At 41.0% G+C, this 25020-nt stretch overlaps 1 protein-coding gene across 1 annotated transcript in view; it reads right to left on the bottom strand.

The window, feature by feature from the left end:
- LOC122792418 (trichohyalin-like) overlaps positions 1–25020 on the bottom strand; it is a 261589-nt gene that overhangs the window by 151713 nt on the left and 84856 nt on the right. Inside the window, exons 8-10 of the mRNA XM_044060207.1 lie at positions 24273–24443; positions 22837–23010; positions 2401–2577 (exon numbers count right to left, since the gene is read on the bottom strand). Coding sequence (XP_043916142.1) covers positions 2401–2577; positions 22837–23010; positions 24273–24443 — 522 coding nt within the window. The remainder of the gene's footprint in view (positions 1–2400; positions 2578–22836; positions 23011–24272; positions 24444–25020) is intronic.

The raw sequence follows: 25020 nt of genomic DNA, 5'->3' as shown, positions 1-25020 counted from the left end.
CCTTTGGGAAAAACAAAGTACCCACAAATTACCACATAGGTGGTAATCCATTAAGTACGGAAGAAGTAATTAGGGACTTGGGGACCCAAGTAGATAGCAATCTCTCCTTTGACAATCACATTGCCAAAGTGGTTAGAAAGACCTTCTATATAGCCCACCTTATCACGAAATGGTTCACATCTAGATCAAGAGAGGTCATTGTGCCCCTCTACTCATCACTTAACAGGCCCATAATTGAGTACAATGCCCCGTTTGGGATGTACCTTACCCGACACCTTCAGCAACTGGAAAGACCCCAAAAGTATCTCACCAAGAGGATCAAGGGGCTCAAACAGATGCCCTATGCAGTTCGGCTAAAGAAACTCCAGCTCTACTCAGTTGCATACCGCCTACTCAGAGGCGATCTGTGTCTGACGTATAAAGCCATGTCCAACCCAGAATTAATGGACATGCTTCACCTCAGGAAATCCAAATCCCTTAGAGCTACACGCTCCAGGGACTTGAACCTCATCACAGAAATAAATAGGACATGCTGGAGGGACAGATTCATATCCCAGAGGCTCCCCTCACTCTGGAACAAAATCCCAATCCATGTTAGGCAGAGCCCCTCACTGACCCTCTTCAAGAGAAATCTTGACGAGAGGATGGGAGATCGTAAGTTTACCCCTGGGATCTCTTCTGTGTCCCTGCTTGACAGAGGTACAGTAAACTAACCTTAAAAGGGCTACCTTCTGTGACCTACTATATAGAGGCACAGTCAGCTAATCTAAAAGGGTAGCAAAGGCCAAGCACACTCTGGCTGGGCTTATAAGTGCCCTGGGGCAGATGGCCTAGTTATCAACCTATGAACCTATGGTTACCCATCCGATCATCCAGATTGTGTTTGAAGAGGGCCAATGAGGTGCTCTGTTTGATGTGAAGTGGGAGTCTATTCCAAAAGCATAGTAACCTCTGGTAGACAAATCTGTCCGTCCAGCAGGTTCTCTTGATGTCACATATCAGGTTTAGGTCTTTACAGCGAGTAACACGTGTGCCATTTGACTTGCGGATGTGCAGCATTTCCAATAAAACAGGGTCAGAGATCACCTTATATGCAAGGCAGAGATCACCAGAGTAGTCTGTATGAAACAGAATAAAGCGACAATGATTTCAGCCAATCCATATAGGATAGCTGCTAAAGACCTTGAATTTTCTTTGTGAGGAATCTTTGTGATCTCTTCAATTGCTACAGGTGCTTTGAAAGGTACATGCCAAAAGGGGCATTGTATTCAATTATTGGTCTAATGAGTTAAGAGTACAGGGAGGTGATAACTTCACTTTTTTAACTGGCAGTGTCCTTACTTATGAGGTGAGCCATACAGAATGTCCTTCTTACCATGGAGACATGGTGATCAAAGGCAAGCTTGTTGTCAACCTGAGTGCCAGATCTCTCACCACTGACTGTGTACTTAGGGTATTGCCACTGATGTGGCAATTTTCAGGAACATTGCTCTTGCTTAAAGGGATGAAAATACATTTTTTTTTGCATTGAGTTTGAGGCCATGACTTTGGCACCAATCATTAGTTTGCATAAGACCTTCTTGAAGGATATAGATATAATTTGGAAGATTCTATGACCGCACCCAGGTTGCAGTCATTGGCAAGCTTTGTCAGCCACAGTCCCTTTGTTTTAGGTTGTACTTTGGAGAAATAGATTCCAAACAGTAGAGGTCCCAGGACCGATCCCTGTGGAACATCATTGGTAACGGGTCTGCTGTTGCACGTGGATTCCCCCTACTTTGACTGTATGGGTTCTATCAGAGAACCAGTTCGCAACCTACCTTACGATATAAGGGTTGATGTCTGGCTGGGACAGTTTGTCAATGATGCCTGAGTGAGGGATAGTGTCAAATTTCTTGGCCAGGTCTTCGTAGGCTGTATGCACAGATTTCCCCTTGTCGGGGGCCCTTATGACTGTTTTGAAGAAGTCCACCAGGTTTAGCAAGCATGATCTCCCATTGACAAATCCAGACTGGGTCGGATCTAGTGCTTGGAGATTACCTATATCTTTGTTGGTAAGGTCCATGATGATTCTCTCCATGGCCTCACAGATTAGGCTAGTCAAGCTAATAGGTCTGTAGTTCCCAGGGTCAGTAGAAGCACCACCTTTGTGCAAGGGGATAACGGTGGCCTTTTTCCATTCAGCTGGGAAGTAGTGCTTAGACTATGATTGAAAATAGTACCCAGTGGTGTTGCTAATTCTTGTTTGAGACCATGTAGGATGCAACCTGGGATGTTATTATAAATGGACAACTAAGTCATACATACTTCAGGGAAAATGCGGACTACAGAGTGAGTGCATTAAGATCTTCATTAATATAAGCATTTAAATTTTTACCAGAAGAACAAGGTGCCCATTACCTCAGCATGGATCTTTTCTTTTCTTTTATCCATTAACGTGTTGCACCTTTTCTCAGACCTTTGCTTTCTCACAGTTTCCTTAGTATCAGAAAAGGGCTTCCTTCCATCATCTAGAATAAACTCTGCTTTGAATTCATGGCTTTCATTTTGCTGTACGCATTCAACATCCTCTGCCACCTTTTATAAAAATAAAATAAAAAAATTTGTATGCAGATGCAACATTTGAAGCATGAAGAATTGATTTAATACAACACTTAAAATACATATCCCCCCGACAGAAATAGGTAGTAGGTTCCAGTGAATAATATCCAGACCCATGTTATTCTGTCCTGAAACTTTATAACTTAGTTAGCAAGTGTCATATATATTTAGAGTAAGAACCCGATTTATGTATCTGTTTATTTAGGTATTAGCATTTGTTTATCAGGATGGTCCAAATGCATGTATGCAAGTACTACTCTTTAGCAGAGGCAGGGCAGAAAAGCTCCAATTGAGACAACAGGAGTATACAATATGATCAAAAAAGAAAAATTATTCTTTTTTCAAAATATTACAAAGAAATTATAAGCTGAAAGCAGTACTTCAAGTTTGGAAAATAATTTGTGAAGAATTAGAGTATTAAATTAAAAACCAATTAATGACAGTTATTTTCTGGCTGTAAGAGATAATTAAGAAGTGCATTTGGGAGCCCAGACACTCGTATTGCTCAGTTGTATATCAATTACATACATACGGACATACATACATAATAGGAACACATTTAGACAGAGGATGATAGAAGATGGCAGCTTCAGCAACTGATTAGGTACACATCACATATAATTGGAAATTGTTGCACAGATTATGTTGTATGAAAACAGCAATGCAATAGATAATGAGGACAACATAAGATGAGTAATTAAAAATTTTCTGAACTGTTTCATTCTGGTGAACTGACCCTTAGATGGAGGGGGTGGGGGGAGACACTGCTTACTGACAACAATGAAAGTTTGGATTCACTTTTTGCCATTATTCTCATGTCTGTTGACCAGCTACTGTTTGTCATGGACTGAATTTCTAAAGAATTAAGCACCGTCATCTTCAAGCTAGTTACAGTGATGTAGCATATCAAAGTGTTTTGAAAGAATAAGTTCTAAAAGCCTGTAGTATAGAAAACAAAAGAATATTTTTCTGATGACTGTTATGCAACTGCTTTTTAACATTCATAAAATTGAAACAATACGGTGTTTTAGTGTTAATTTCATTATACTGCTCTAACAACTGCACTAAAAGTCAATTTCTCTTTCTTAAAGAATACCAATAATATGCATTTTTAATTAGAACAGTTATACTTTTAAGATTTAACCTTCCATTGTTGCATTTATTTTTCTTGCCAATCTGTGACAGACTTTAGCTGTTAGCACACTTATCAGACAGACTAATGTATTTAGAGGCTTCAGGATATATCTGAGTAGTTTAGACTAAATGGAAATTAACATACAATTAGCTTTCCAGACTGCCCTTAAATAAAGATTATATATCAAAACACACTGCATCAAAAGGACAAATGTCCAAAAATGAAGTTACGTACTGAACATAATATTCCATCTGTAGGACTTGGATATGGCACTGATCTGACTTGGCCGTATGCGCCAGCATATGAGCCGATATCCAAGCTCCTCCCCTACCCATAATGCCCCAACTCCCTCCTCCCCTTAGATTGAGTTTGTTGCAGAACAGCACCAGCACCAACCCCTTACCGCATAAAGGCATCTCATCCCTCACCCAAAAAAGGCAATGGCACACACAGACTTAGCTCTAGCCAAAAAGAAGCCTACAGCGGCTTCTGTCCAGTCCACTACGCAGCCAAGAATAAATGGCAGGGGGGAAGGAGGGAGGGATGGTTGAAGACAAATGCAAAGCAACAACTCAGGTGGCATTTTATGGTAAGTACATAACTTCTTTATCTGAATTTGTTTTCATTTGCTCTTCAACCTGTGATACAGAGTCCCTCGCTACAATAACCTTGGGAGACCCTCATGGAAGGATGTTCTGGAGTACAGCTGAGCCAAAGGAAGCCCTGCTCCTGGAGAGAACATCCATTTTGTAATGGGAGATAAAAGTATGCAAAGAGGACCAGGTAGCAGCTGAACAAATATCATTAATAGGAACCCTCAACCAAAAGGCCGCAGAAGTAGATACTGATCTGGTAGAATGTGCCCGGACAGGGCCTGGTAGAGACACTCCTTTGGAACAATACACTGTGGAAATGCAACTAGAAATCCAATGAGCAAGGGTAACCTTAGAAATACGTTTTCCCAGACGTGGCTTAGAAAAAGTCACAAAAAGCTGGTCCATCTTCGTCAAACTTTTAGTTGTATGCAAATAGAAATGCAGCTACCTGTGAACATCAAGTAAATGTAATTTGTATTCACCTTTATTCTGGTAATTGGGGAAGAGGACTGGAAAATTAATCACCTAGCTAATGTTCACTTCAGAAGCCACTTAAGGTAAGAAAGAAGGGTTAGTCCAAAGAGTCAGTCTGTGTATGGAAAAGCAGAAAAGGGGGCTTGATGGATAAAGCCTATAGTTCAGAAATCCATTTGGCTGAGGTAATAGTCACCAAGAAGGCCATCTTCCACGATAGGAATTGTAAATCAACAGTGGCCACTGGTTCAAAGGAAGGATACATCAAGGCCTGTAAAACCAGAGTGATATCCCAAGGAGGCATGGGGTCTTTGATAGGAGGCTGGAGAAGAAATGTACCCTTCAAAAAGGCCTTGCAAAGCTTAGACAAGGCCAAGAAGGCCGAATTCTCACCCACATGGAAATTAAAAATTGCAGCCAACTGAACTTTAATTGTAGAAAAACTTGTGTCATTGTGAAAATATGAGCTAGAAAGTCCAGAATGGCAGGGACTGCAGCTGTAACTGAATCCGGCTTATGCTAAGAATCACAGACAGAAATACAATTCCACTTGCTGGAATAAATCTTTCTGGTGGAAGCCTTATGAGCTGCAACCAAGATTTTTTTGACAGGTGAAGAGAGCCTGGCAGTCCTGGCCATCAGAGAAAATGGAGTAGCCAAGTGGTGAGCTTCAAGCTGACTAAATCCGGGTAAGGGACCCCTGAGGGATGAGTGAGCAGATCCAGAACTGGATCCATAGTCCAGGGAGGACATACTAGATGAGACCGCAGAGTAGGGAAATCAAACTTGACGAGGCCAGAACAGGGTGATGAGGATGACTTTGCTCTTCAACTGTTGAGCTTTCTGAATAAACTTGGGGATCAGAGGAAGAGCAGGATAAGCATACAGTAGAAAGGAGGGCCAATCATGGACTATTGCATCTCTGAGTGACTCCCCGGAGGGGGGATTAGAGCGGATTACTTGCGCCACTTCACGTTGGAAGGAGAAGTGAAGAGATTGAAGCAAGCATATCACCTATTTTTGGAAAATCATGTCTGCTACTGAAGGATTCAGAGACCACTCGTAAGGCATCAGAATATTCTGCTGAGGTTGTCCGCTAGAATTTTGGACTTCCCCAGAATGTGCATTGCCACCAGAAACTGGTTGTAAGAGATCGCCCACTCCTACAGTCTCATGGCCTCGCGACAAAGGGGATAAGATCTGGTCCCCTCTAGTTTGTTGGTGTAACAGACTACCAACATGTTGTCCATCTGGATGGCAATAGTCCCTGTAGGTAGGAAGAAAGGCGTGGAGGGATTGCAATGCCAAAAGTACCACCCTCATTGCAAGGATTGATATGCAGACCGGTCCCCAAAGGGGACCATGTGCTTGGATTGTCCATCCCATGCAATGTCCCCCGATCCAAACAGGGAGTCATCCATGGTCACTGTGATCGCAGGGGAAGGAAGAACAAATGGGTGGCCCAGAAGAAGATCCGGAGACTGAAGCCACCACTAAAGAGAGTCCTGGCAAATACGCAACAAGCCAATCCAGATACGACAATGGAAGATTGAGGAGGGACCACTGTATGGCTAAGGTCCATTGAAGAACCCTCATGTGAAGGTGTGCTGTTGGAAGAAGAGTGATCGTGGCCACCATGGACCCCAATGCCTGAAGAACCATACTTGCTGGGGGAAGATGGGTCTGAAGAATGGACTTCACATGATGTTGAAGCAACAATAACCTGTCTGGTGGCATAAAAACTCCGCCCTGTATCGTATCCAACCAGGCACCTATAAAGTAAAACACTTGCACAGGTAACACTTTCGACTTGGCTGTATTGATCATGATGCTTAGGGAAGGGGCTAGAAGGAGAAGATAATCTCTGACCTGAATCAGTCAATGCCTGGAGGTAGGGGAAAGGAGCCAATAGTCCAGGTAGGGAAAGACCTGAAACCCCTGCAGCCACATGTGAGCCGCCACTACCGTCAACACTTTGATAAACACCCGGGGCAGTGGTGAGTCCAAAGGGGAGCAATCTGAACTGAAAGTGATTGGCTCCCATCCAGAAGTGGAGGAACCGTCTGCAGCATCTGTTAATTTTCACATGATAGTACGCATCCTGAAGGTCCACTGAGCACATCCAGTTGTTCATCTGCAGAAAGGTTGGAATGGACTGTAGGGTGACCATCCAAAACTTCGTCTTGGTGACAGACAGGTCCAGGGTGGAAAGATCCAGAATGGGTCTTAAGTCCCCCATCTTCTTTGGCACCAAAAAGAACCTGGAATAAATGCCTGATTCAGACTGGTCTGGGGGGAACGGGCTAGATGACTTGTTTTTCAAGCAGTCTGGTCATCTGGGAAAAATCTTGAGATTTCTGAAACCACAACTTCTTGACCTCATACTGATTCCTTGAAAAGGACTGTTGTGGGGTAGAGAAGCAAATACCCAAAGCAGACAAAGTCTTCCCATAGTTCTCACTCTGGGTAAGAGTGACAGGAATCGTTTTGCCAAACAAAGTTGAGGAATCAAAGGGGGCGGGGGGTTCATGAATGATGCCTTGAAACGTTCCAAAAAGGCACAACACCAGAGCTAGGCATGCTGTCTAATAGCAACACCTGTCCCGGCACCTCTAGAGTCATGCTCAGTCGCATGAGAAAGCAGCCTCATGGATGTGTTCGAAATGGCAGTTAGGGTGGCCATATGGGAAGAGAAAACCTTCTCCTCTGCCGACATGAACCCCAGGGTAGACTCAGATACCTCCTTAACCAGGTCCTCCTGCATCTGATGACATGGGCCAAATAGTTCAGCTCGCACACAGTAAAGGAGGCTGAAGCATACACCCACTTCCCAAAGCATTCTCTGGAGGATGGACCAATGAGCTCTACTGGGCCAGCTCCTTCTTGGTCACCACCATGGCTTTGACTGGGGAACCCTTTGACCAATGGGGCTTGTATGAAGGAGTGCTGAGAACTTTGTCTGGGCACTTAAGAATATGCTCAACCATGTCCAGTTGTTTCCATGCCCTACTGGAGATAAGATCCACCAAGGGATTTGTGGGGGGCACACCCAAGATGTAGAAGGTCCTGTGCCAAATGCTTCCAGGAATACAGACTCTTCAGGGTTGGGCTTAAGGGTAGATCACCCATCTCTCTGGCACAGAATTTCCATGATGTCCCCAAAGGAGACATCATCAGGGTGTAATCGAGGGGAACCCCCCCTTCATCCAAATCTGTATCATCCATGAGAGATTTGGGGGAAGCTCTGGGGAGGACTCAGACATTCTGGGTGATTCTTGAAGAGGAACCTCCTGGAGCAATCTGGCAGCAGGCTGTCCCAGAGGGGGCAGGACAGAAGACTGCTGCCAGACACAGAAGGAGCCAAGGCGAATCTGTGGACAAAAGTGTTAAGGCTCTTAAATAGCGGAGAGGACAATCTCTACCACCTTGAATGCCGAAGGCAAGCAGATCCCAGAACACAGTGTAGCCGGAGCCAAAACCATCAGGGTTGCAGCCTACTGGACCACTGTCCCCAGCACCGAGGCAGGAGTTGGAGCCAAGCTTCCCAGTGCTGAAACCTTGAGGGGAAGGGACAGCCCCGAAAGACTTGCAGCTGACGCCAGCCCCTAGGAGTTGACACTGAAGTTATGGCTCTGAGAATCAGTCTGCTCTGACGACATCGGAGCCGGACTGCTCAAGCTAGCTGTTGGTGTTGAGATACCAAGGACCATTGGAGCTGACACCTCAACACTTGAAAACCTCGGACCCTAGGACTACAAAGCCGAAGGTTGGATCAGAGAAGGAGAAATAGGGAGGAAGTCAAACTGCATGTTCACAGCTCCAGAGGTAGATGGAGCAGGCAAGACTCCCAACTGAATCTGGGCCTGAAGAAATTTCAACATCATCCTATCCACCTCAGCTTCAGACAGGCTCCAAGTGGAATGGACAGAGAAAGCTACCTACCATGGCTGGGAATGGCACAGAGTGGAGGCAGAGGTAGGAGACCTAGCTCAGGAACTCTCCGGCTCCAGGGAAAAATGAGGAGACAGGAGCTGAGGAGAACCTGGGCCAGTATAGGCCTAGACTTGGTGGGTGGTTCAACCAATATAGACCAGGTAAGAGACCTCTTCTTTGGCCGATCCCACTCCCTGTGCCTGACCTGCTCTCCTTCCCCTGACTTCTTAGCAGGAGTTTGAGTTCCAGAAGGGGGGTGGGAAAGTAGAGGCCACAGCAGGGGGAGGTAGAAGGCCTTTCAAAATAAACTTATTCCTCCTGTCAATAAGTGCACAGGGATTGAAGCCAACACAAACCAAGCAGGAGGAATCAAGATGAGGAACCCCCAAGCACAACATGCACAGAGTGTGGGCATCAGAAGGAGGAATCTTGTGCCCACACTCCATGCACTTCTTGCATCCCGGCTTAGGAGTCTTGGCCATGGGAACAAAATGTAGCAACACACACACTCACTCCCAAAAAAGAAAGGAGAGAGAGAGAAAAATAGAAAAAGCAAGAAGTTTTTTTTTTGTAGAACTGAAACACCCAACGTGGGTATAGAAAGTAGGAAGAGACGGGTAGCCAAGAAAAAGACCAAGGAAAAAAATCCCCAAAAAACACACTGAACAACTCTAACAGCTTGAGGAGCTTAAAACAATGGCAACCTGTCCTGTTCAAAACGAGCAGCAAACGAGATCTGAGGGGAGGAGGGAGTACAGGGCATTATGGCTAGGGGAGGAGCTTGGATTTTGGCTCTGAAGCTGGAGTATATGGGTGAGTCTGATCCATATTGGATCCTACTCCCACAGGTTTAAGAGCAAATGAAAACAACAGCTTCAGCTCTAGGGTTTTATATAGGAAACACACCCACTGTTCCTTATACTTCATTTTATATACATCACACTGTTAAGAAAATTCATACTGAAAGTCACTATTACAAATATAATAAGGCAAATATTTTTGAAGCCTCAAATGCAAGCATTTGCCATTTTACTTTCTTTGGCAAGTTCACTGAAATCTCACAATTTACAATTTACTTGAGACTTGAATCAGGAAGAAGACTGGCAGCCCAACATAACACATCAGAGATACTTCAGGTGCAGCTAACACTGGGTAAGACAGTGATTCAGGTCATAGCCTGCTATAGGTCCCCAACCATGTCCCAAGACTCACACTCCATGTTCCTAAGCACCCTGGAGAATATTAGGGTCCAACCTAACACTCTCATACTGGGCGACTTCAACTACCCCTCTATTAACTGAGAAAACTACTCGTGTACCAATACACTTGGCCAACATTTCCTGGAATTCATTAATTCCAATGCCCTGAACCAGCTCGTTCTTACCCCCACTAGAGGTAGCAACATCCTTGACCTGGTCATTACTAAAATGGGTGATCATTGCTCTACACCAATAGTCAACTATCCAACCACAAACTAATCACCTTGGAAATCCACATCCTCCCCCCCACAAAGATAACCACCATGAAAAACTTCTCCAAAGCCAACTTTGAACTCCTGAAAACAGAGGTGGCTAACTTCATGACACCCATGCAAATGGAGAATAGTTGCATGACTGCCGAATTATATACCAATGCACTGTACAAACATGTACAGAAATGCATGGATGTCACCATACCCAACAGAACCAAAACGCTCTCCTCCAAAAATAGGAAGCCATTCTGGTGGTCCCCTGCCATAAAAAAACTCTACAACAGAAGGAGCAAACTGATGTGGAATAAGGTGAAGTCCCAAGACTAGAAAAACTCCCTTATCAGCCACAACAAAAAGTTGAGATCCTCATCAAATCCTCTAAAGCTAGCTACAAAAACAGAATTACAGCAGATAGTAAAGACAACCACAAGGCCTTCTATAGTTATGTAAAGAATCTCCATGGCAATACCCAGATTTGCTCTGAGCTACTGCACAGTGGTACTTCCTATACCGAGCCAACATATATTGCCAATATACTGGCCGACAGATTCAGTGCCAACTTTACTCCTCTCTCCCCTCCCAAAGGACCTATCACATTAACAATAGCTTGCCAGGCACCCAGCATTACTGCTGCACAGGTTAAAACAGCACTGTTCAAGGCCAAGAATACAGCTTCTATGGGACCTGATAATATCCCTGGCTGTGTTCTACATGAACTACAGAGTGACCTGGCACCTCACCTGTGTGCCCTGTTCAATCACAGCCTCACCTCAGGCTTTGTCCCTACCGAAGGGCGCTCTGCTACAGTCATCCCTCTCCACAAAGGAGCGACTACAGACCCTGGGAACTATCGCCCCATTAGCCTAATGAGTCTAATATGCAAAGCTATGGAACGCATCATCATGGACCTAATAAACAAGGATATAGGGAATCTCCAAAGTCTGGATCCCACACAGTTTGGTTTTGTGAAGGGTAAATCATGCCTGCTCACTTGGTCGATTTCTTGAGTCAATCACCACAGATGGGAATGAAGGCAAGATGGTTCACACAGCCTATCTTGATCTGGCCAAGGCCTTTGATACCATTCCCCACTCAGGAATCATAGAAAAACTCAGTAAGCTAGGCATCAACCCCTACATCACTAGGTGGGTTGCAAACTGGCAACTGGCAGAGAGATAGAACCCACAGTGTGAAAGTAGCTGACTCCAAGTCAGACTGACGACCGGTCATGAGTGGAGTCCCACAGGATTCAGTCCTGGGTCCTCTCCTGTTTGGTATATGCTTCTCTGAAGTCCAGAACAACATGAAGGGACTCTGACTGACAAAGTTCACAGACAATTGCAAGTTGGGAGCTCTTATTAACTCCCCAAGTGATGTTGACATCCTACAGAAAGGCCTCACTGAGACCAATGACTGGTGTCAGAAGCATGACCTTAAGCTCAATGCCAAAAAATGTGTCATCATCCCCTTTGGGAAAAACTCTGTTCCCATGAATTACCACATTGATGGTAGTCCACTGAACACATAAGGAGTTTTAAGAGATCTGGGAACACAGGTTGATAGCAACCTCTCTTTCGACCACATTGCCACTATGGTCAGAAAGTCCTTCTATGTGGCACATCTCACTGCAAAGGGTTTTGCATCCAGGAAGAAAGAGGTCATTGTCTCCCTCTACTCTTCTCTCATTAGGCCAATCATAGAGTACAATGCTCCATTTGGCATGTACCTCACTAGACACCTGCAACAACTGAAGAGGCCACAAAAGTACCTCACAAAGAGGATTCTAGGCCTTAAACACTTGTCCTATATGGACAGACTCAGAAAACTCCAACTATTCTCTGTCTCATATTGCCTACTTAGAGGCAATCTCTGCTTTACATACAAAGCCATGGCTGACCCAGCTCTGTTAGAAATGCTACATCTAAAGAAATCCCAATCCCTCCCCCACTACACGCTCCAGAGACCTCAATCTCATTACCACAATCAAGAGAATGTGCTGGAGGGAGAGGTTCATAACCCAGAGACTGCCCTTGCTATGGAATAGACTTCCCATACATGTCAAACAGAGCAACTCACTGGCCCTCTTCAACAGAAATCTTAATGAGTGGATAGGAAATAGAAAATTCACCCCGGGGATCACTCCAGTGGCTCTACTTGACAGAAGTACTGGAAACTAAGGTTGGGTGGCACGATGACAGGGTAATCCTATGGGCTAGGCTTGTAAAGGCTCCAGGGCCGTTAGCCTAGTACACAACAATGAACCTATGAACCTATTGTGCTGTTCAATCATTTTCATCTTGGCTGAAAGAAAACATACCAATGCCACCTTATTGTCTTTCGTAGGCTTATTAACAATAAACAAAAGTTATGTACTCACCACAACAATGCATCTGTGTTGTCTAATTTCATTCTTCAAATGATGAATCGCAGATATGACCTTGGATTTGGCTCAGACACTTTTTCCTGATTCAACTCTCAACCTCTTCCCTTTACAAATAATACCCTACGAACCTAGCATACCTCAAATCAAACTTGCCACCCCCAGTAATACATGGTTGATACTGTAAAGAATCTAACAGGCAGAAACAATAGAGATAAAGCTGGAGCTCAAACAAGGAACACTTCTTTTCCAAAGTAGAGTCCCTTACGTCTCTCTGAGAAGAAAGGAAAGGGGGTTAGGAGGTCTGGAAGTTGAAGAAGAATGAAAATGGATAACATAGATGCATCATTATGGTGAGTACATAACTTTTGTATCTGATGGTGTCATCTTCATTCACTCTTCAACTGATGGGACAGGGCTTCCAGCTAGAAGAACCTTGGGTGATCCTCATGGAAGGAATATTTTGGAGCACTGCTGAGATAAAAGCAGCTCTGTTCCTAGAAATCAAATCTAACTTGTAATGAGTAATAAAGTTATGAACACTGGACCAAGTGGTCGTGGCACAAATGTCATCTATCAATGTACATGATCAAAAAGCTGAAGAAATGGGCACAGACCTCATGGAATGTGCTCTAAGGTGGCTTAGGCAAAGACAACCTTCTCTGATTACAGACAAAGGATATGCAGTCAGTCAATCATCTGGCTAAAGTCACTTTGGAAACTGCCATGCGCAAGCTATTCAGTGAAAAGGATACAAACAGTTGGTCAGTTTTCCTGAAATCTTTGGTCTGATGAAGATAAAACTGAAGTCGCCTGTGCACATCCAAAATATGGAGCATATATTCACCTTTATTAGAAAATTTTTGGAAGGAAACTGTGAGGTTAATGACTTGATTAATGTTTAGCTCAGAAGCCACCTTAGGTAAAAAGGATGGATTGCTATGTAAGGAGACTCTATCCTTGTGAAAAAACAGGTAAGGAGATTTGGAGGGAAGAGCCTGGAGTTCAGATACTCATCTAGCTGACACAACAGTAACTAGAGAAACTGTTTTCCAGGACAATAATTTAATGTCTGTCTTGTCTAAAGATACAAAGGGGCTTTGGGTCAGACCTTGAAGCAAGATACTTAAATCCCATGGAAAAGTAGGGTCCTTGAATGGGGCCTAAGTAAGAAGGTGATTTTTAGAAAAGTGATGCACAACTTAGAAGAGGCCAAAGAAGAATGATTTTCACCTGACTGAAACTTGGAAATGGCAGTCAACTGTACTTTAACAGTAAAGAACCTAGACCATTCATTAAAAATGGAAGCTAAAAATTCAAGGACAATGGGGATATACTCTTGTTAGAGGATGTGATGCTATCTGATTAACTGTGTCCAGATGAGCACCTATTAACTCCAGATACTGTGTAGGTGTGAGCTGTGCCTTGTAGTTGATTGTGATACTCAGATGGAGACATAACCAGAGAAAGTAGTCCCTTGCTTGTATAAGTAGACACCTGATCATACAGTTAGGAGCCAATTGTCTAGATATGGAAACACCCACATTCCCATAAGCCTCAGGTGAACTACCACCCATGAAATGCATTTGGTCAACACCCTGGGGCTGTGGTGAGGTCAAAGAGCAGTGCTCTGAAATGGTAATGACTGGCTCTTATCCAGAAGTGCATATATCTTCTGAAGAACCTGTTCATTTTGATGTGATAGTGCATATCCTGAAGATCTGTCAAGCACATCCAGTTGTCCTTTTGCAGCAGGGGCAAAATGGACTGAACCAAGACCATCTGGAACTTTGAATATTTCACATACTGATTTAGTCTGCTGAGCTCCAGGATAGATCTCAAGTCCCCTGTCTTTTTTGGCACTAAAAAGAATCCTGAGTAGGTTCCATATCCTATCTGGTCTGGGGGACCTTCTTGAAGACCTCTTCTAGCAGCTTTTCTATTTCTAAGGATGCTGCCTCCCTCTGATTAGGTGGAACATCAGGGATCCTTTTCAATTTTGTAGAGAGAATTTGGGAAAATGGTAAGAAATAACCTATGGATATGATCCTCTGTATGCAATTATCTTTTGTGAAGGAGCCTTCGTGGTGCACAGACAAGTACCCCCTGACTGCCTCCAGAGAACAGTAGCTGGGCAACCTTTCAGGAGCACTGGTATGGTTTGACAGAGAGGGAATCCTGGAAACCCTGTTTCACAGGCCACCTCTGCAGTAAAGGTGGCATCTTCTGTTAGAGTTCCCCCTTCTGTGTCTGGGAGAACTATCTCCTTGTGAGTCTTGGAAAGGACCCTGGGACTTGTGAAACCAAATATTTCTACCACCCCATTGATTCCTGGAGAAAGATCTCTGAGGGGTAGAAAAATAGATCTTAATGGCAGACAAGGTCTTTCCATCTTGATCACTTATGGAAAGTGTTTCTTTTGCTTTTGAGCCAAACAAAGATGATCTATCAAATGGACCACTGATTAACAAAAATTGAAGGCTCCGCAAAATTGCACACACATATCCAGGCATGTCTCGTCTCCTGACAGCTATGCCTGAACCTGCTGCCAATGAGATACCCTCTGCAGAATGGGATATCAGCCTCATGGATGCATTAGATACGGACTGAATGGTAGACATTTCTAAAAAAAAATCTTGTTCTGGTCCTCCACAGACATTGAACTGGAATTAAATTTGGAAAGCATATTTGTCAAATCTCTTTGAAACCTTGTACAGTGTGCCAAATAACTCAGCAATGTAGGGTAAAGGTTGCTAAAGCATAAATGAGCTTTCCAAATCCATCCAAAGCCCCAGACTCCCTGTTAGGGGGATGGACAGATGAGCTCTGCTCTCCAAGTTCTTTCTTAGTGGCTGCTGCCACAATCATGGCATCTAATGGGACCCCTTGGCTCCAATGGGCTCTGTCCTTTGGGAGTTAAAAACCTATTGGGTCACCTGGGGATAAGTTCCATAGTATTCGGCTCCTTTCAGGCATGCTTGAGACAATGTGTACAAGCTCATCAGCTGCTGGATTCACCCGAGACATAGCTGGGCCAGACCAGAAAGCCTCCAGCAACACTAACTCTTCCTCAGAAGGGGGTTTGGAAGACCATCCACATTTTTCCTTTAGAAGTTCTAGAATTTCTCCAAAGCAGACATCATCAGGTGGAGATCTAAGGGGCTTCTCCCCTTCATTGAAGTCAGTGTCTTTGGTGAGAGAAGCCTGAAAGGAATCTATGTGCCTCCTTTTGCACATTGTCTTCCTAGGACCTCATAACTGGGATGGTCTAGTGAGGTATCAGAAGTGAGAAGGGAGTCCTGAGCGAGGAACAACTGGAGGCTTGATCGGGTTGGCTGTTCTGGTGGGATAGACCTGACAGGTTGAGAGCTCAGATACGATGGTGAGATACAAATAGGTTCTGAGGGAGGGAAAGATGTCCTGTCTCTCTAGGCAGTGAGAAGGCCCTCTTCACTACATCAAAGGCAGAAGGTACAGAAGAAACAACAGCTTCAATGCTGACATGCTCTGAATCTTTCCAGACCTCTGTCCCGAGGAGGGAGTCAGACCTGAACTGTCCATTGCTGAGGTTCCTAGGGTCAAGCATGACTCTGAAAACTTTTAAGTCAACCCCAACCCCCGGAGATGGTGCTGACTCCTCGACTCTGAGAATCATCTTGCTCTGAAAGAGGTGGAACCAGCCAACTCAGTAGAAGAATGACCTGTCTTTGGATCTGACCAGGACATTCTCAAAGATCTTGGATACGAGTGCTCCAAAGCTACAGCTCAGTTTGGAGAAGGAGAGATCAACTGAGGTTTGGTAGAGGCCAGGCTCACAGGTCCGATAAGAGATGGAGTTGGAATTATCCACATCTGAATCTGAGCTCTGAGGAACTTCCTCATCATCCTGTTCACCTCTGCTTCAGACAAGCTCCTGGAGGATGTAATGGAGGAGCTGGTTGATGGTGGCCTGGAGTGTCTCCTGCAGGAATGATAAATGAAGCTGAGGAGAGATCAGCTCTGGCAAGAGCCAGGAGGACCGGATGCAAGGAGACTTGGGATTTAAAGTGTTAGGATCTGAGGAGGTTAGATCCAACTTCTTAGAAATCTTTGAATGAGGCTTTGTTGTCGGAGCCAACCTTGGTGAATGGCTAGGTACTGTTTTCTACACTCCTTGTCTTTTGGAGCCGATACAGACTTTCCATTTTTAGACTTCTTGGTGGGTGTTTGAACCCCAGCAACTAGAGAAAAGGAACAGGAAGGAAGGAGGCCCTTCAAAACCAATTTGTTCCTGTGATCACTAAGTGCTTGTTAGTCGAAGCCTGCACAGACAGTGCAGTCATATTTAAGTGGACAGTGCTCAGGCAGTAAACACACTCACTGTGGGCATCTGAGTTGAGTATCTTATGTCCACAGGAAGTGCATTTCTTGAAAGTCATAGGCTTGTCTGACACGGTTTCACTAACAGTCAAAAAACAGACAAATATAAGAAAAAGATTTTTTAAAAAAGCAGAGGATGTACTAACAATGGTACAAAGAATACCCTCTAGAGGGTAAAAAAGAGGGAAGACAAAAAGATGGATAAAAAAAGAATAAGTACAAACCATGGTACGCAGAGGAGAACCCTAAAAATAAATGGGTAGGAAAATCTAAGCCTGACAGACAGAAACTGAGAACATACAAAGAAGGCAAGAGAGTAAGGGTGGAAAGATAGAATAATAGTTCAAAGATAGGTTAAACTTACAACTCTTATGAAACACAACACCTGACTGCTTGACAGTAGGTGATCCAATTATAAGCGATATGGCAAACAAGATGTGCGGTATGTTAGGTTAGTGTGGCATTATGGGTAAAGGGAGGAGCTCAGGAGTTTGATCCAAGACCCATCAGTTGAGGAATGAATGAGAATGACATGAGATTTACATATTTAGAGTTTCTCTGAGATTCATTAATACCTACACTAAGTGTGCACACTGTTCTCAGTGAACAGACAAAGTGCAATTCAAACCTTCTTTCTTCTAATTTTAGTTTTCCTACTGATTTTCTAGCACTAGACTTCATGTACACTTAGTATAATCTTTCTTAGTGACTACAAAACACAAAAAATGTGATAGGGATGTTCTTGAATACAGATTGGGTACACTTAGTGTAGGTATTAATGAATCTGGCCACTAGTGCCCTTTTAATTTTATTATGGTTCCCAACAGTGAAGGTTTGGTAAATATCACAGGCAAGCATGATCCTCTTCCAGTACTGTACCTAGGATCCGTAAAAAAACTGAAAACGTGTTCACTTATTTCACCTTGATGAGGTGTGCTGATTAAAAAAGATAACACTACATGATAAATCTGGACTCACCAAAAACAAAATGCATACAAATGAAGTTGCCCGGACCAGAAGTAGTCAATAAAATATCCAACTTTGATTAAATCACTTGCAATTTAAAACACTTTTGCATAAAAATGCTTTATCACGCAAACAGCTTAAATTAAAACTTCCATACATATACACAATAAGAAATAAAATCACATGACTTTAATCAGTCAATTCAATTAACATTTAAAGAATCATTTATTTAACTTGGTTATGTAACTATTTTAGTATAGGCTTAATACTAAATGTTTCATTTAAACCAGGGTATTGTTGTACCCTAAATCTAATGATCCATTCACTTTCTTTTTTTGTTAAGATTTTTAGCGTCCCTTCTCCTAATGGGTTCATATAAAACTTGTAATATCATAAATTAAAAAAAATGTCTATTATCTATGTTTTTACGTGCTTAAATAAAGCATTCATCTCTATGCACCTCTTTATTTCTGATAAATGATCACATATCCGTTCTTTGAGCTTCTGATTTGTCTTTCCTATATAGAAAGTGTCACATTTGTTGCACTTCACATTGTAAATAATATTCTTGGTATCACAGGTGCCATATGCTTGCAATGTGAAATCTTTTTTACTAACTGAATGTTCTATAATTTTTTCTGTAAATATGCACTTATACATTTATTGCATGAATGAGTCTCTTTATCAGATCTATAAATACTAGCTGGACTAATTTGCTTTTTGTAGCATAATCCCTCTTTTAATGTATTCGATCTTCTATAGCCAAAATTTAGTCCTTTATTACTTATTTCTTTCAAATGGGGTATCTGCTGAATTAACGACCAATGTTTCTTAATTATATTCTTAACATTTTAAGTATTCCTATTACAGCTTAATATGCATCTACAGTTATTCATTGCACTGCCTTTACATTTAGTCCTATTATTCATTTCTGAAAATATGGGTTTCACATCTCATTCTCTTCTGTCTTTAATCTCATGTTTAGTTTCAATTAATCTTTGTAGTTGACATCCCCTATAAATTCACATGTCATATTCTCAATCTGAATATTCATATTGCTATCTAATGTATTTAATCTAGCTGCACGCATCATCTGATTTCTGGCTATATTGTCAAAGATAAAAGATGGCTGCATACTAATGCGATGTAAATACATTATTTCTTTTTACCTTTTTCTTATATAGACTTGTCTCTGTCTTCATGTATTCTTAATTAATGTTATATTTAAAAAGTCTATTTTTGTAAAATACACATTTTTTTAAATGTTAAAAAAATTACTTGTAGCAGGTACATATGTTATAAATTTGTCTAAAGTATGTAATGCGCCATCCCATATAAAAAACAAACCATCTACAAATCTCTTGTAGAAGACTATTCATAAGCAATATTGGTTTTGAATTTCAGAAGAGATATCATGATTCTCCCATGCATTCATGACAATATTTGCATAAGTATTCGTCACTGGAGTACCCATGGCTATGCCTTTCATCTGCTTATAAAATCTATCTTTGAACATAAAGGCGTTGTTTGTCAGTACAATGTCAAGTAGTGTACATATAATATTTATATCTATATTAATCAAAGCTGTCTCCACTGATACATACTTTCTTACATATTCAATACCGTCTTCATTTGTAATTGATGTAAATAATGAATCTACATCTAACATCACAAACTAACAATCAGTTAGTTATATAGTTACTTGCTGACCTCTCAAACATTTGTTGTAAAAAAGTCTGTTGTATCTTTTAGAATAGTTTTTGATGTTTGCAATGCTATCTTTAGTCGTCTCTCTAAATATTTAGAAATAAGTTCAGTAACCCACCCTCTCGCACGGTTGGGTTATTTAGGGACTTATGTATTTCAGGGACACCATATATTATTCACATCCTCGATGATGGTGTATATAAAAATTCCAATGTTGTTATTGAAATCTCACCATTTAGATGGATATTATACACCACTGAATTTACATCAGTTATTCTCATGATATCCCTTTTTAAAATTTGCACAGTCATTTGTTGCTAACATTTCTAACATCACATTACTATAGTCGTCAGTATGTAAAATAACTATTCCACCTCTCTTATCAGCATTCTTAATTATTATAACAGCATTGTTCACTAATGACTGCAAGGCTTCATTCTGTTCATTCTTTGGATTATGGAATGTTCTTTTTTGTTTTGTTCTGTATAAATAGTACATTACATTTCATTCTCTACTGCAGTTTCAAATGCAGAACTAGTTGGACTACTTATCGGTACAAACATACCTGTTCCTCTTGTACGTATGTTCAGGCATCCCATTTTTATTACCAACAAGTATTTACAGATTTAGTTTTCCAACAGATAGTTTAAATTGTAACAAAACTTGAAAAATATCTATTGTATCTGCTGGTACAAATGTCAAACCTTTGTTTAAAACTGAATATTCATTTTTGGTTATTTGATATTGTGTATATAGTAATGTTACTGATATTACATGTTTATATAAATCTCTAGTTGTAAAGTATAAATACTTTAATAAGTACTTCAAGGTCCATGACAAACAGTAGTGAGTCAACATACTTGAGTATAATGCGAACGCTTACATGCCTCTAGTATTACAGAACACTTAGAAATAATTGAGAGCTGGTATGGGTTAGTTTAAGGTGGATATTAACTGCAAATCCTTTGCCATGAAGATTTTGATCACAGAAAGAGAGCCACCTTGGCCTGATAAAGATACACAAAGTAACACACCTTCCTTTATTAGGGTCTATATTGTATGCTCAAAGAGAATTTTCTTCGAACATATAATCATCGACACAAAAAGCGAATGCTCTACGGCACGAATGGCCATGTCCATGAATTGTTTCTTCAGGGAAAAAATTCACTGGGCTATACACAAAAAACATCAAAACCCTAATCAAGTGGAAGGATTCGCTATGTACACTCCCCGATGTGGGGGGCTGTGCCCCCCACCCCCCTAACTAAATATACTAACTCCAAGATCACTCTACATTGGGGAAAAGGGCAATTCCCGATAATAGCCAACTGAATTTTTCCAGAGGAAAACATTTGCGGATGTGGCCATTCACACTTTAGAGCATTAGCTCTTTATGTGCCGATGATTATATGTTCGAAGAAAAGTCTCTTCGAACATATAATATAGACTCCGTTTATTATACTAAGATCTCTCAACATAATCTGTAATTCCGAGCACATGAAAATAGTTAGGGTTACATAATTCAAAAAGCTTAAACTTAATACCCTTTTCCTGGATAGCACTTAAAGCAAATATACCAGCAGTTTAAAAATTCAGCATTTACATTGAAAAGGTCTGAGCAGAAGAGAATTCCTTTGGGGAAAACAAGCAGTGTTTTTGTAAGATGCAGTCAATAAGGTATATGGCAAGAATTATTTAATGTCGCTAGTGACAAGAGGAGCAAGTAAGGATTTTCAACTACAACTTCTACAGAAACACCAGATGTATTTTACTCCACAGGTGGGAAGTTCTACATTGCCCTATAAGCCTGTATCTTTTTTTTCAGGTTCAGACCACAGTATTCATAAAGAACGTCAGCAGTTAGATAACACTGCTGTGCAGGCTATTGTATGTAATCATGACAGTGTTATACAGATCATGCTTCTGACATGAGGATACGCTACAGTTATGAACTGTGCAGTGGGGCACTTGGGTCACATTAAAGTACTGTGCAAACCACTGCCTAATTCTGGGTTGCATTCAGTGGTGCACTCTAGATGTACCTTTTTCTTTATTTTTATCACACAGATTGAGTATTCTGGCTACTGTTAATTATGTTGGAATACCCACCCCATATACATTATAAATTTATGAAAGTTTATATTTCATTGGCCAAACGTGGAATTCTCCATAGCATTCACACTCACAATGGCTCCCAAAACTATATTCTTCTTGCTGTATTATAGTTTATTTGCATACCCTGCAGGACATCATTCAAACAGTACTGGCATAATGAATGTGAAAACTCAAGACAATGTTTTACAAAACTAAAGTCACCCCCACTAACCTCTTCCCAAGTAAAGAGATGTAGCCATGAAGAAGTGCAACTACAGAGCAGAATTATTTTAAAATGATAAGAATAATCCTTTCAAATTAACAAGTTGTACATTAGACATATTTACAGTACAACCATAGATTAATTTATACATTCCGAGTGGCATTTTCACAACTGGGCTCTAACAATGTATAAAAGTCATGTTGGTCAAACGCAAATCCTGCTTCACCGACTGGTTTGCAGATTTGGCAAGAATCACTGAGAATCCCAAGTTGTTTTTTTTTTTCCCAAAGAAGGATTAAGGACCTCAGATTTAGTAATATAAATCAAAGGGAACAGCTGGAGTCAAGCCCCATACATGGGAGGTTGGGGGTCCAGCCACTTGATACACGCAAGGTAGAAAAATCCATTAGATTGTGATTTTTCAGTAAACCATAACAAACACTGTTTATCAAAGAATCTCTGAAATATTGGTTAAGAAATGGTATAAATAAAAATAATAAAGCTAGATTTTAAATAAAAAATTTAAATTATACTATTCCAGTGAAGCAAAAGTCATGTTGAAATATTTGTTCACTTATAATATATTAATGTGCAATGTACTACAGGCAAGGTTTGAAAATCACCACATAAACTACACGGTAGCATGGTTAAATAACATTCATGAAAGAAAGTTCAGCAAACAGCTTTTTGACATGACATCCACACTGCATAATGCATGCAAACAAGTTTAGATGAGAAACAGAAATTAAAGAATCTTTAGATATTTACAAACGGGTAGAATATTTTAAATCCTACAGCAGGTAAAATACTGAAAGAATGGATGACATTTTACACTGTCCTAAAATGACTTGCATTACAGAACATTTGCATCTATTGTACTAACAAGCTGCTACTTACCTGACTGCAAATCTCTTCTGCTGTTTGTTTGAATAATTCCTGCCTTTCCTCAGCCTCTTGTTTTGTTTCAGTTTCTTCAGAAGCATGAGACAGAATCTGTCTTTCAGCTTTAATTCTTCTCTTCGCAACTCTATCTTTGATATTTACCTGCGCAGATTTAACAATCTCTTCCACCTTAATGCAAAACAAACACAAATTATCAACACAGGTACCACAAAAATTACTGGGGTAAGGGCAATTCACTTACTAATCTACTCAGGGTAATTGAGACTTTAGATTCCTGTGCCCTTCTATGCCATCTCACAAGTGCATGCAGCATGCTAGTAAAGCTTCACAAGTCTTTGTATGCTAAGCATTATGACTAAGTTGTGATACTTATTCGCAAGGTTAACCAAATAAAACAGATAAAAAAAATGTAACTTTTATAGACGTGAACTAATCATTTTCAGAACCACTTCATCCACAATCTATGCCAGGGCAGCAAGCGTAAATGCATGTTATATGGGAATATAACTCATTCACTCCAATGGTGCTCAGGAAGTTTGCAGTGTAACTTCCAATGGGCGGAGCCTAAGCCTTTTGACAAAATCAAATTATATCCTCAGATTTCAAGTAAATGTTCATATCTCTGGAACCCTAGGGGTTATGAAAGAAATGTAAATGGCAAACCCTTCAGCACAAGCAATTTTTATAGTGGTAGTATTCTTTAGATTCTAGGTATTAAAGGGAATTTTATAAGTCACAGTAAACACAGTAACTATTATGTTGGTAATATTCTGTAAACAACTTATAATATCTCAACAACCGCTCAAGTTACACACATACTGTCAACATCATTTTATTAATTTAGCTGAGAGCTTTCATATGAGGCTAAGGAGTTCAGTCTGTGTTACTTAGTTGTTGAGATATTTAGAAAAATGTGAAAATGATATCTATATAAATTAATATCATAAAAACAATAGTTAATATCTCTTTACCTTCACTAGACTGGGGTCAAATATTAATACAGTTAAGTTTGCCATTGTGTAAGTTTTAAGATGAAATCTTTTAAAACCTTGTAAATAGCATGTTTTTTTAAAATTATTGATGCAAATATGAACAAGCAATATTTGACGCCAAGAGGCATGAGTAGGAGTTAACTGCAAATGCACCTAGAGGCATCACTCAGATGTAGTGACTTAATGTAGTCAAACACAAATGATCTGGTAAGCGTCTATCACAAATGATCTGGTAAGCGTCTATCTCATTGTGTTCCAAGCCTCTGCACTCTCATAGGTAGCCCATATTTTTACTATAGCACAGCCCACACCCTCAGCATTTGTTACTAAGCTTATATCCTGGACAAGCATTCAAGATGGAAAGATTACTAACAGCCATGCATATTTCAGGCCGAATGCTGAAAACAGTTCATATTATTAGACCAAGGTGTTGCCTACCTGAGAGTGAATCTTTTCTATTCTTCTATCTGTGCTGGGCATTTTCTTGGCTACTTCCTTCATTTTATCTTTTTCAGGGGCCATGGAGAGCCTCTTCCCATCACTTGAAATACATTCCTCCTCAGACTCCTGGCTCTCATTGTGGTGTACACACTCAACATCTTCTACCACCTTAATGTAAAACAGTAAACATAAAATTTGCATGCATATGCAACTAATGCTGTGGACAAATACAAAAACTGAGAAAAATACAATAGATTCTTATGCCTAATACCTGTAGATAACAGCAAGAAAAGTCTATCCTGAATTTGTAAAGCATTAAGTGCAACATGGGGCAAGCATTTGCAGGTGTAACCAATACACTAATTTAATTCTAAATTATTAATTTGTTTTCAGGTAAGTGAAGCAGTCCTCTGTAGGTTCACAGGTAAGTACTAGGTAGCTGCACTTGCGGACCATTTTAAGCTTAGCCAATTTCCCTTTTTGTGCTTGAATTAACTTATCCTGTTTGGTTAGAGATTAATGTTACCCCCACCCCATGGTCGACAATAATATATTATCCATAATGAGAATAAATGGGATCATATCACATATAATTTGAGGAGCTCGATGAATGGAATAAAGGATTTAGGAGAGATCTCTGTCCATTAGTAGTACAAGGGACGTTTACAGCTTGCACAGTCAGAGCAACAACTTTACTGTATTAATTTAATATTTAGTTGTATATTGTGTGATTTTTCTCACAGAA

The sequence above is a fragment of the Protopterus annectens genome, chromosome 1.part2, assembly GCF_019279795.1.
Source record: "Protopterus annectens isolate FY-2018-M chromosome 1.part2, PAN1.0, whole genome shotgun sequence".
In the NCBI taxonomy this organism is placed as follows: Eukaryota; Metazoa; Chordata; order Ceratodontiformes; family Protopteridae; genus Protopterus; species Protopterus annectens.
Note: the sequence above shows the minus strand (reverse complement) of the source record. Positions and strands in the feature narration are given on the sequence as shown.